Here is an 11061-nt window from a genome sequence, read left to right on the forward strand (position 1 = left end):
GTGATTTCCTCCTTAACCACTTCTGTTACGGCTCTGTCGTGCAACCCCTCAAGTGTGAACCTCGAGGGTGAATCCTCTTACGTTCACCTTGATGATAACATCGAGTGGAATTCACCGGGAGTGATTCCTCGGGTTTCCCCCTTGGTGTTAGACACATAGTTACTATGGTTACTATGACTTTACACTGAACCATGTTACTAAAGACGGGTTGACCTGGAAGGTACCCGCGCGAGCTTAATAGCGAGTGATGTGGAGCCGGGTTGACCTGGAAGGTGCCCGCGAGATAACTACGAGGCGTGGCCGGGCATTCTTAGCCCTTGCCGCAAGTACTCGAGATGGGGCAACGGGGTCACATCTTTCGTGAGTCTCTGCTTGTTACCGCGTGCTCCCAATCCACTACGATTTGGATATTTGATCCGAGGGGCCTCTAGCTTGATAGCACTAACCATCACGTGGGCATAGTATGGTCGTTCTGCATCGTATACATCAGCTGAAGCTTAATAGACGTCATCGACTGAGCGGCGCGCACTGGGTTGGACTGGTAAGCACCTACCCTTTTGAAGGAGGTAGCTAGGTCTGCTCACCGGCCGCGTATGCAACGTGCAGGAGTTCCCGGGGAGATGGCCCATGACCCCTGGGGCATAGGTTTAGTCCGGCGTGCTGGCCTCTCTATTAAGCCTAGTCGGGTTGCGGCGTATTGTTTGGCCGAGGCCGGGCATGACCCATGAAAGTGTGTCCGGCCGGAGTTAATCGAGCGTGGTGGGTAAGTTGGTGCATCCCTGCAGGGAAGAAAACATCTATCGATAGCATGTCCTACGGTAACAGACACTTGGAGTTGTATCCCGATCGATACAACTAGAACTGGATACTTGTGATGAGAACTGGATGGTCATGAGAATTGGAATGTGTTAACACTTGGTTAGTATGGCTCTGGGATTGTTTTCTCGCGGGGAGTCGAGAAAGTATCTCTGGCCGAGGTTGATAACACTTCTACTACTTTACTTTATGCTACTCTACTCCCTCATGTTGCTGTAAGATGGTGGTTTCCAGAAGATGCTAGTCTTCGATAGGACTAGCTTCTCCCCCTCTTATTCTAGCATTTCTGCAGACCAGTCCACATATACAACCTTCCTTTGATAATGTTGCATATGTAGTGTAGATCCTTGCTTGCGAGTACTTTGGATGAGTACTCACGGTTGCTTTGCTCCCCCTTTCCCCCTTTTTCCCATTCTTCTCAGATGTCGCAACCAGATGGTGGAGCCCAGGATCCAGACGACACCACCGACAACTACTACAACCCCGAGGGTTCCTACTACTACGTGGAGGCCGCCGCCGACTAGGAGTAGTTAGGAGGTTCTCAGGCAGGAGGCCTTGCCTTTTCGATCGTTGTTGCTTTTGTGCTAGCCTTCTTAAGGCAAACTTGTCTAACTCATGTGTGTGCTCAGATATTGTTGCTTCCGCTGACTCTTGTGTTTTCGAGCTTATGTATTCGAGCCCTCGAGGCCCCTGGCTTGTAATATAAAGGTTGTATAATTTTAATTTGTGTTTAGAGTTGTGTTGTGATATCTTCCCGTGAGTCCTTGATCTTGATCGTACACATTTGCGTGTATGATTGAATCGAGGGCGTCACATATTTAACCATAGCAACACTAGGTTCTACTTTAATTTGCTTAGAGTGTTTAGGTGCTTTAATGTTACTTTTGCGAACCATTGTTGAAAGCTTAGCATGTTCCTTCATTCTAATGGGGAAAGGTGGGTTTTCAATATAAGCAGTAGGAACAACTGGATCAACATTATAAATGATAGTTTCATATTTAGCTATGATCGGTTTTTAATTTCTTCTCTAATAGGGGGGGGGTGATATTTAAACCACTTCTCCTTAGGGAGATCAACATGAGTAGCAAATGATTCACAAAAGGAGGCTAATATCTCAGAGTCAAGTCCATATTTAGTGCTAAACTTGTGAAAAGCATCGGTATTCATAAAATATTTAACACAATCAAACTCAAGCTTAATACCTGACTCTTTACCTTCGTCGAGTTCTCAATCTTCAGAGTTGTGTTTAATTCTTTCGAAAAGATCCCACATGTATTCAATAGTCTTCTTCATAAAAGAAGCAGTACAAGAAGTATCGAGCATGGATTGATCATTACGAGAAAGCCGAGCATAAATTTTTTGAGTAATAATTTCTCTTGAGAGCTCATGATTGGGGCATGAATATAACATTGACTTAAACTTCCCCCAAGCTAGAGAGATACTTTCTCCTTCAGGAGGCCAAAAATTATATATAATATTCCGATCACGATGAACTAGATGCATAGGATAAAACTTTTGGTGAAATTCCAATTTCAATCGATTCCAGTTCCATGATCCAATGCCATCGCATAGCCTATACCATGTCAATACTTTTCACTCCAAAGATAAAGGGAAAACCTTCTTCTTAACTTCATCTCTGGGCAAACCTACAAGCCTAAATAATCCACAAACTTCATCCACATAGATTAGGTGCATATCAGGATGTTTCGTTCCATCTCCTGCATAAGGATTAGCTAGCGGTTGCTCTATCATACTCGAAGGAATTTCATAACTAATATTCAGTAGGCGCAGTAGGTTGAGGGGCAACTCTTTGTGTTTCCGGTCGAGGTGAAGATACCCCGAACAAAGCCTCAAAGGATTATCTTTCATAGTAACAAGTGATAGAAATTTCAGCACGTAATAATAATTTTACCTTACCAATTTTCACTTACCAAGAGCACTTCACTCCCCGGCAATGGCGCCAGAAAAGAGTCTTGATGACCCACAAGTATAGGGGATCAATCGTAGTCCTTTCGATAAGTAAGAGTGTCGAACCCAACGAGGAGCAGAAGGAAATGGCAAGTGGTTTTCAGCAAGGTAATTTCTGCAACCACTGAAATTGTTGGTGACAGGTAGTTTGGTAGCAAGATAATTTGTAACCGACAAGTAACGGTAACGGTAAATAAAGTGCATCAAGGTAGCCCAATCCTTTTTGTAGCAAAGGATAGGCCAAAATGGTCTCTTACAATAAGCAAATCGTTCTTGAGGGCACACGGGAATTTCATCTAGTCACTTTCATCATGTTGGTGTTATTCTCGTTCGCTGCTTTGATAATTTGATATGTGGGTGGACCGGTGCTTGGGTGCTGTTCTTACTTGAACATGCCTCCCACTTATGATTAACCCCCTCGCAAGCATCCGCAACTACGAGAAAAGTATTAAGATGAAATCTAACCATAGCATTAAACATATGGATCCAAATCAGTCCATTACGAAATAATGCATAAACTAGGGTTTAAGCTTCTGCCACTCTAGCAATCCATCATCTAATAACTACTCCATAATGCATTCCCTTAGGCCCAAAGATGGTGAAGTGGCATGTAGTCGACATTCACATGACACCACTAAGGGAATCACAACATACATGTCATCAAAATATCAAACACATATCAAATTCACATGATTACTTGCAACGTGATTTCTCTCGCGGCCTAAAGAACAAAGGTAACTACTCACAAATGATATTCATGCTCAAGATCAGAGGGGTATTAAATATCATAATGGATCTAAACATATAATCTTCCACCAAATAAACCATATAGTAATCAACCACAAGATGTAATCAACACTACTAGTCACCCACATGTACCAATCTGAGGTTTAGGTGCACAGATTGAACACAAGAGATGAACTAGGGTTTGATATGAGATGGTGCCGTTGAAGATGTTGATGGAGATTGACCTCCCAAAGATGAGAGGGTTGTTGGTGACGACGATGACTTCGATTTTCCCCCTACAGGAGGGAAGTTCCCCCGGCGGAATCGCTCTGCCGGAGGGCAAAAGTGCTCCTGCGCAAGTTCCGCCTCGAGACGGCGGCGCTTCATCCCGAAAGTCCTCCTCTTATTTTTTTCTAGGTGAAAAGACCCCATATACCAAAAGATGGTCACCGGAGGTGGGCTGGGCTGCCCACCACCGCGCCTGGGGGGCCTGGCGCGCCCTGGTGTCTTATTGGCACCAGGTGTGCCTCCTCGGGTAGTTCTTTTCTCCAATATTTATTAAATATTCCAAAATAATTCTCCGTGAAATTTCAGCTCATTTGGAGATGTGCAGAATAGGTATATCCGACGTAGCTTTTTTCAGGTCCAGAATTCCAGCTGCCGGTATTCTTCCTCTTGGTGTAAACCTTACATATTATAGAGAAAAGACACTACAATACTCCATAAATCATTATTATGCATAAAAACACTATAAATAACAGTAGGAAAAATATGATGCAAAATGGACGCATCACTTAGATGCAAGAACATAAAAAGCTAATCTATAAATGACAATATACGGTTTTGTAACCAATAAGTAAATTAAGGGGAAAAAGCAAAATACCAAATTTGGTGAAAAAGGTATCTCTGAGATATACCAGACATCAATGTCTTGTATATCTCTTTTAATCATCGAAATGACGATAAAAAGAGATATACCAAACAACAAGAAACATACACAAATCCATCAAGGTAGATCTAAAAACACATATCTTACCACTGAATCTACGAAATCAAAGTGAAACATCATGAGATAACATACCAAATCTAACAAAAACAGCCAGTTAGTGATTTTAGATTGTACATAGATTGATGTAAGAACCGATTCAATAAACATTAAGTTGATGTTTGATTGAGTTGAAAACTACAAGAACCCCTCCCAATTTACCCAAGAAAAGTCCTTGTCCGAAAATATAATAAGGGAATAAAGTGAAAAAAAAAGAAATCAAACAAATTGGAGAACCAACCAACAAGAAAAAAACGATAAAAGTGACATACGAGCCCAATGAAAAGAGGCGGCAGTGCAAGGAGAAACACGGGACGGAGGAATAATAATTTTGGTTAAAAGACCTAAATATTCAGGGACTAGAGTGAAAAGAGAAAAATCAGAAACCACGAAAGTGATAACCGAAAAACCTGATGTGATCGCCTCTCCTTCCACCACATGTCGAATGGGGAGCGTAGCGGAGAGCCTCCTTGACACGCGACGTTCCACCACTTGTCACGCTTGGAAGCCACGAGCAACAATCCCCGAGGGTACCATTTAAGTAGTGATTTCGGTTCCGCAAAAAAATAGTTCTTTTTTTACTAGCAGTGGCATGAATTTTTTGCGGGGATGATTATGCATGTTTTTTTAAGGATAGGATGATTATGCACGTGTTTGGTCAAGGTGCAAACGCGCGGTGATTGGGTGGCTCTCCTCCGCTTGCAACCTACCCGAAGCTGGGCTTCTCTGGGCTTGAGCTCGTTTCGAACTCGACCATCGCAAAATTTCACATCACAATAAAAGGCGAGGTAGACTCGAAAAATTAGGTCAAAAAGTAGGAAGAGAAACGCGATAGCCCCTCGCCTCGCCGCCGCCGCCGCGCACCGCACCTGCCCTTCCGCCGGCGAATCCGCGCGTGCCCTAGCCGGATACCAGGTATTGGCCCAGATCTGCCGGCAGCGATGTCGGGAACCGCGGCCCCACGGTACGCGCCGGACGACCCTACGGTGCCGAAGCCGTGGCGCGGGCTGGTGGACGGCACCACCGGCTACCTCTACTACTGGAATCCGGATACCAACGTCACCCAGTACGAGAAGCCCGTGCCGCCGGAAGCTCAGCTCCCGCCGCCCCCGCCTCTCCCGCCTCCTCCTCCGCGCGCCCGCGGCCGGGACCGTCGAGACCGTTCCCGATCTCGCTCCCGCTCCCGTTCTCGCACACCGCCTCGGCGTGAACACCGGGACCACGACCGCGACCGCGACAGGCGCCGTCACGACGAGCACGACTCTTTCAAGTCGTCGTCGTCCCATCACCATCTTCCTCCGGCTGCCACCATCATCCCTACAGCCGCAGCTGATGATCCATCAGCTGAAGCATACCGCCGTCGCCATGAGATCACAGTCATCGTAAGGATCTCGCAGCTATCCTCGTGTTACATCTCATAGCATGCTTGTGTTACACATCTCATCATGTTCGTTACTCAGTATCTATTTTTTTTTGTTTGGTCTGTGATGCAGGGGGATAACGTGCCGGCTCCCATAACTGAGTTTGACTCTGGTGTCATCCCGCTTGATATACTCAAGGAGGTATGCATAAGTTTGGTGATGAATTATCACCCAAGGTCTAACACTAACCCAAAAGAGTTTGATAAGGGTCAGCATGTTGGATCACGGGGATGCGCTCTTCTTTATCTTTATCTGTTTGATTGATTGTTCTAAATCAGGGACGCTTGCGAGTCAGTTACTTATCTACATCTCTGTGGCAGATGCGATATTTGCTCCAAGGTGGAGCTAATGTCGCACCCTGCTTCGTGCGCCCTCGTCCAGTCTGTAATTTCGACGGGCTGAGGGCGGATGTCGTTGATGGAGCTGCCAAGGGTGGGTGGACACCCCAGGCGGCTTGCTCCCTGCTAAGGGGGCTGCCCATGGTCTAAAAGGCCATCTACGTCGGCTGACGCTGATTTGTTTCTCCGCGTACGGTTCCTGGGAAAGGCTCCTCACATGGATGGCAGGCCTCTTCTGGGGCCTATGGAGATCTCACCCAGGCTGCAGGCGTCCAGATGCCTGACCAATGGAAGGGGCCTGTGGATGAACGATCCATGGCTGAGCGAGCCTGTCTCCAGGGATTCTGTTAGAGCTTTTCTACTTCGCCCTGTTTCCACACTTTGTGGATCTGTTCTCTTCCGTACGGCCTTAAATTGACTTCGCATATTGTTGATTCTTTGTTGTTTTCACTACTAGAGTAACTGAGTTTCAGTGGGAGCTGTAGCAGATGTAGGTGCATCACATTAACCATATTCTTTTGGTGTCCTTATTTTGTTTGCCTTTGCTCTCCGTTCCCCTTTCTTTTTTCCAGATACAACGCGCCGGATTCCCAAGTCCAACGCCTATCCAAGCCCAGTCCTGGCCAATTGCCTTGCTCAATCAAGACGTTGTAGCTATTGCCAAGACAGGATCTGGAAAAACTCTCGGGTATTTGCTTCCTGGGTTTATGCATATAAAGCGTATGCAGAACAGCACAAGGTCTGGCCCAACAGTGTTAGTTTTGGCACCTACCAGAGAGCTCGCAACACAGATTTTGGACGAAGCTGTGAAATTTGGCAGATCATCAAGAATTTCTTCTACGGTGAGTTTTCTTTGCCTTGCTTCTTTCTGGATTATATGTTCATTATTTGATCCTTTGTTCTTGGTCTCTTCTTAGTGCCTTTATGGCGGTGCTCCTAAAGGGCCCCAGTTAAGAGATTTAGAAAGAGGGGTTGATGTTGTTGTTGCAACACCTGGAAGGTTGAACGACATTCTAGAAATGCGGAAAATAAGCCTAAAGCAGGTCTCGTACCTTGTTCTAGACGAGGCTGACCGCATGCTAGATATGGGGTTTGAACCACAAATACGAAAAATAGTAAGAGACATACCTTCTGGTCGGCAAACTCTTATGTACACTGCTACTTGGCCCAAGGAAGTCCGAAGAATTGCAGATGAGCTTCTTGTTCACCCTGTCCAGGTGACCATTGGAAGTGTGGATGAGCTTGTTGCTAATAAAGCTATTACTCAGGTACGCGACTTGCTTTGTACACTGCACTGATGATACTTGGAAATATCTTTCTTTTTTTCCTTTCACGAAGGTACATTCCTTTTAATTTTCTGTTCTGTTCTGTTCTGTCTTCTGCTCCTGTCTTCTGCTCCTGTTGCTCTGCCAGCATGTGGAGGTGGTCACTCCCTCAGAAAAGCTTCGGCGTCTGGAGCAAATATTGCGATCCCATGATTCAGGTTCCAAGATACTAATATTCTGTACCACCAAGAGAATGTGCGACCAACTATCAAGGACACTCAATAGGCAATTTGGAGCGGCTGCCATTCATGGTGACAAGTCTCAGAATGAAAGAGAGAAGGTCCTGAGTCAATTTAGATCTGGACGATCTCCTATTTTGGTAGCTACAGATGTTGCGGCACGAGGTTTAGACATCAAAGATATCAGGTTAATCAATAATATTATTCTAATGATTTTATTGCTATATAGGTGCTGCTTCATGTATTTATATGACATACAATCATGCTAATTCCACTTGTAACTACTCCCTCCGTCCCAAAGTAAGTGTCTCAACTTTGTACTAACTTCAGTACAAAGTTGTACTAAGCTTGAGACACTTATTTTGGGACAGAGGGAGTATATGAATGTCTAAATGGGGCTAAAGAATGGTGCCCTTGCGACCCATGGTAGCAGATGTGCATGACAAGGATACCTAAAATTTCAGTAGTTAGCGTGTGTTTTTGGTTATGTCCAAAACCTGTGCTACCAATGTTTGGTCGTTACCAAAATTTAGTTCCTTAATATGTGCTGCCATTTTATCTGGCCGGGTAGGCTTTGCTTAAACCAATCAGGCCCTAAACAAGGAAGTGCAGTCAATATGGCCTCAGCAGCTATTCATTATCATGGCATGTCCAGCTGTATATTTGCTGAAATCATTCTGGATTTAAGTTCATATAACTAGTGCAAATGTACACACATAATCTTGAAGAAAGCTGTTGTTTAAATCAGTATTGTTCTGATCTTTACCACCAGTGCTTCAAATCTCAGAAATGATCTCACACTATCCTCTTGCTTTCTTGACATAGGGTTGTGGTATTGTTCTGATCTTTACCACCAGTGCTTCAAATCTCAGAAATGATCTCACACTATCCTCTTGCTTTCTTGACATAGGGTTGTGATCAACTATGACTTCCCCACTGGTGTTGAGGACTATGTTCACAGGATTGGCAGGACAGGAAGGGCTGGTGCCACTGGTTTGGCCTATACATTTTTGTGTGATCAGGATTCAAAATATGCTGCCGACCTAATTAAAATCCTGGAAGGGGCAGACCAAGATGTTCCTCCTGAACTGTTAGACATGGTCTCTCGGGGTGGGCGTGGTAGGAAACGTAACAAATGGGCAACCCGCTCTGAGAGGGGTGGTGGTTCACGCTCTGAACTGGATTCAAGGTATGGTGGCAGGTTAGAGGGTAGTCGCGGTGGACGTGGAAAGGATGATTATGGTGGCCGTGGCAGGTTCGTTCTGTCCCTTCCATTTTGTTTTCTGCAATTGCTGATGAAAACAGAATTTGGGTCTTGTTAGTGTTAACCGAAGTAATTCGAGATTATAATTTCTTTCGTCGTCGTTGTTTGGTAGTTTGTGTTCCTGAGCCAAAGACCATGGTCTTTACAATGTTGCTGATGTTTGCAGGAATGATTACGGCGGGTCTCGCAGGTCTGCTAGAGGTCGCAGCAGAAGCCTTAGCAGGAGTGACAGTGATAGGCGCAGCCCAAGCCCCAAGAGACGGCGCCATGATGTGCAGGCTAGCCGTAGCAGGACTAGAAGTCGGAGCCGGAGCAGGAGCCGGAGCAGGAGCAGAAACAAGAGCAGGAACAGGAGCCGGAGCAGGAGCCGGAGCAGGAGTTACACTAGGAATCGTCGTGCTAGCCGCAGCAGGAGTCGTAGCCCTGGAGCTAGACGTAAGACTGAAAGAAGAGCTGGCTCTGGGTCTACACGTCCTGACTCTGCCCACCCAGTGGAGAAGAAAAGCTCACCCAATGCTCACCCTTCAAATGACCACAAGAGCCGCAGTGTCGACCCTTCAAATGACTATCAGGCGGAGGATGGGAAGATGGGAAAGGTTGATCTGGATCGGTCGCCTAGTCTGCAGGAGCAGGGTGACAAGTCTGCTCCATATAGTCCTGTGTATAATGGCGAAGGAGGCAGGGGGTCAATGAGCCCTAATGGCGAGCCAGTGGTGGATGCTAAACCTGTGGAAGTCTTTGTGAGCAGCAAGAAGAGGGAGGATGAAGAGGAAGGTATGATAGATGAAGAGGGAGAGGAGGGTATGATAGCCGATGATGACCCTCGCGCAATTGCAGCTGTGCAGAACGGTGATGATAAGTGACAAGGCTTTGAACGATGAATTTGCTATTCTACGAACAATCCATGTTAAATTTTTTATGATTGAGCTGTTGTTTGTTATGTAACATTGAGCTTTCATTTGCTGTTTGTTATGAACCAGAGTCCAAGATCGTTGTTTGTTATGTCGACTTGTTTGAACAGCAATTCTTTTTGTTGATTTATTGTGCCATTTGGCCAACTGCTTTGGAGAGTGTGGGCTCGATGGTCCTCACTGAGTGCTTCCAGATAGCATACCAAATTGGTTTGGTTAATTTCTGCCCACGGAGGCCGCGCGCAATCTTGCCAGGCATGCTTTTGGTTTGAAACACTATTATTTCTGTCTCATAATATAAGAACGTTTTTTTTGAGCTAACATATTTTCTCATCGAGCTAACATAGTTTGAGAAACATTATTATATTATGAGACAGAGGGAGTAGTTTGGGAGGAGCTTTGCTGTGTTGCCTGCCATTTATGAACCAGAGTCCAAGCAACCTGCCTGCCGATGGACTTGAAATTATTGCCAACTTACTTTTGTGCGCAGACAGATCGATGATTTCTGGGAAGAAGGCAGAATTATCGTAAGATTTTGCTACGGAATGCTTGTCCAAGTATATAGGATCCAGAGGGAGTCTTGGTTGGAAGGGCGCAGAAGTACATCTAGGAAGAAGGCAGAATTCTCGCAAGATTTTGCCCCAAGTATAGGATCCAGAGGGAGTCTTGGCTAGAAGGGCGCAGTGAACGAATCTATGGCAACTTGGCAAGTCCTAGTAGCCTCCTAATTCGAAAAGCACATGGATGAACCCATGGGCATATGAACATACTTTAGAAAAGTCATTTCTAAATGCCCAAAAATTCTATAAAAAGTTGCAGGCATATACTTCTTCACATTCTATGTGTGCGCAGAAAGTTTCGCAAAAAATTAACCTTTTGTTTTGCCCCAAAAAGACAAAAAAAAAGGGAAAATGTCACGGAAACGCTATTTAGGAGCACTGGAATTTGCCTTTCTCATGGAGGCAAAGTAAAAATAGATTTTTTCACAAAACTTTGTGCCCAACACACATGTTGCGAAGATGTATGCGTGGATTTTTTGTTTTGAATTTTTTTTGGCATTTTTAAACG

General features: G+C 45.2%; 1 protein-coding gene across 1 annotated transcript; it reads left to right on the plus strand.

Annotated features, from left to right (window-relative positions):
- Nucleotides 1-5346: 5346 nt before the first annotated feature.
- On the plus strand, nucleotides 5347-10121 carry LOC119268070 (DEAD-box ATP-dependent RNA helicase 40-like). The gene is made up of 7 exons (XM_037549565.1): nucleotides 5347-5937; nucleotides 6049-6117; nucleotides 6887-7156; nucleotides 7232-7582; nucleotides 7728-8005; nucleotides 8729-9073; nucleotides 9249-10121. The coding sequence occupies exons 1-7, from the start codon at nucleotides 5497-5499 to the stop codon at nucleotides 9943-9945; spliced, it is 2451 nt and encodes an 816-aa protein (XP_037405462.1). The 5' UTR covers nucleotides 5347-5496; the 3' UTR covers nucleotides 9946-10121.
- Nucleotides 10122-11061: the final 940 nt, after the last annotated feature.

Source organism: Triticum dicoccoides, chromosome 3A (assembly GCF_002162155.2).
Source record: "Triticum dicoccoides isolate Atlit2015 ecotype Zavitan chromosome 3A, WEW_v2.0, whole genome shotgun sequence".
NCBI lineage: Eukaryota > Viridiplantae > Streptophyta > Magnoliopsida > Poales > Poaceae > Triticum > Triticum dicoccoides.

What these genes read in the sequence shown, in the direction of transcription:
- LOC119268070 (XM_037549565.1), top strand. Translation starts at nt 5,497, where the DNA reads ATGTCGGGAACCGCGGCCCCACGGTACGCGCCGGACGACCCTACGGTG. An exon ending in CGCTTGATATACTCAAGGAG is followed by an intron (nt 6,118 to 6,886) that starts GTATGCATAAGT and finishes TCTTTTTTCCAG; the next exon opens with ATACAACGCGCCGGATTCCC. An exon ending in TTAGACATCAAAGATATCAG is followed by an intron (nt 8,006 to 8,728) that starts GTTAATCAATAA and finishes TTCTTGACATAG; the next exon opens with GGTTGTGATCAACTATGACT.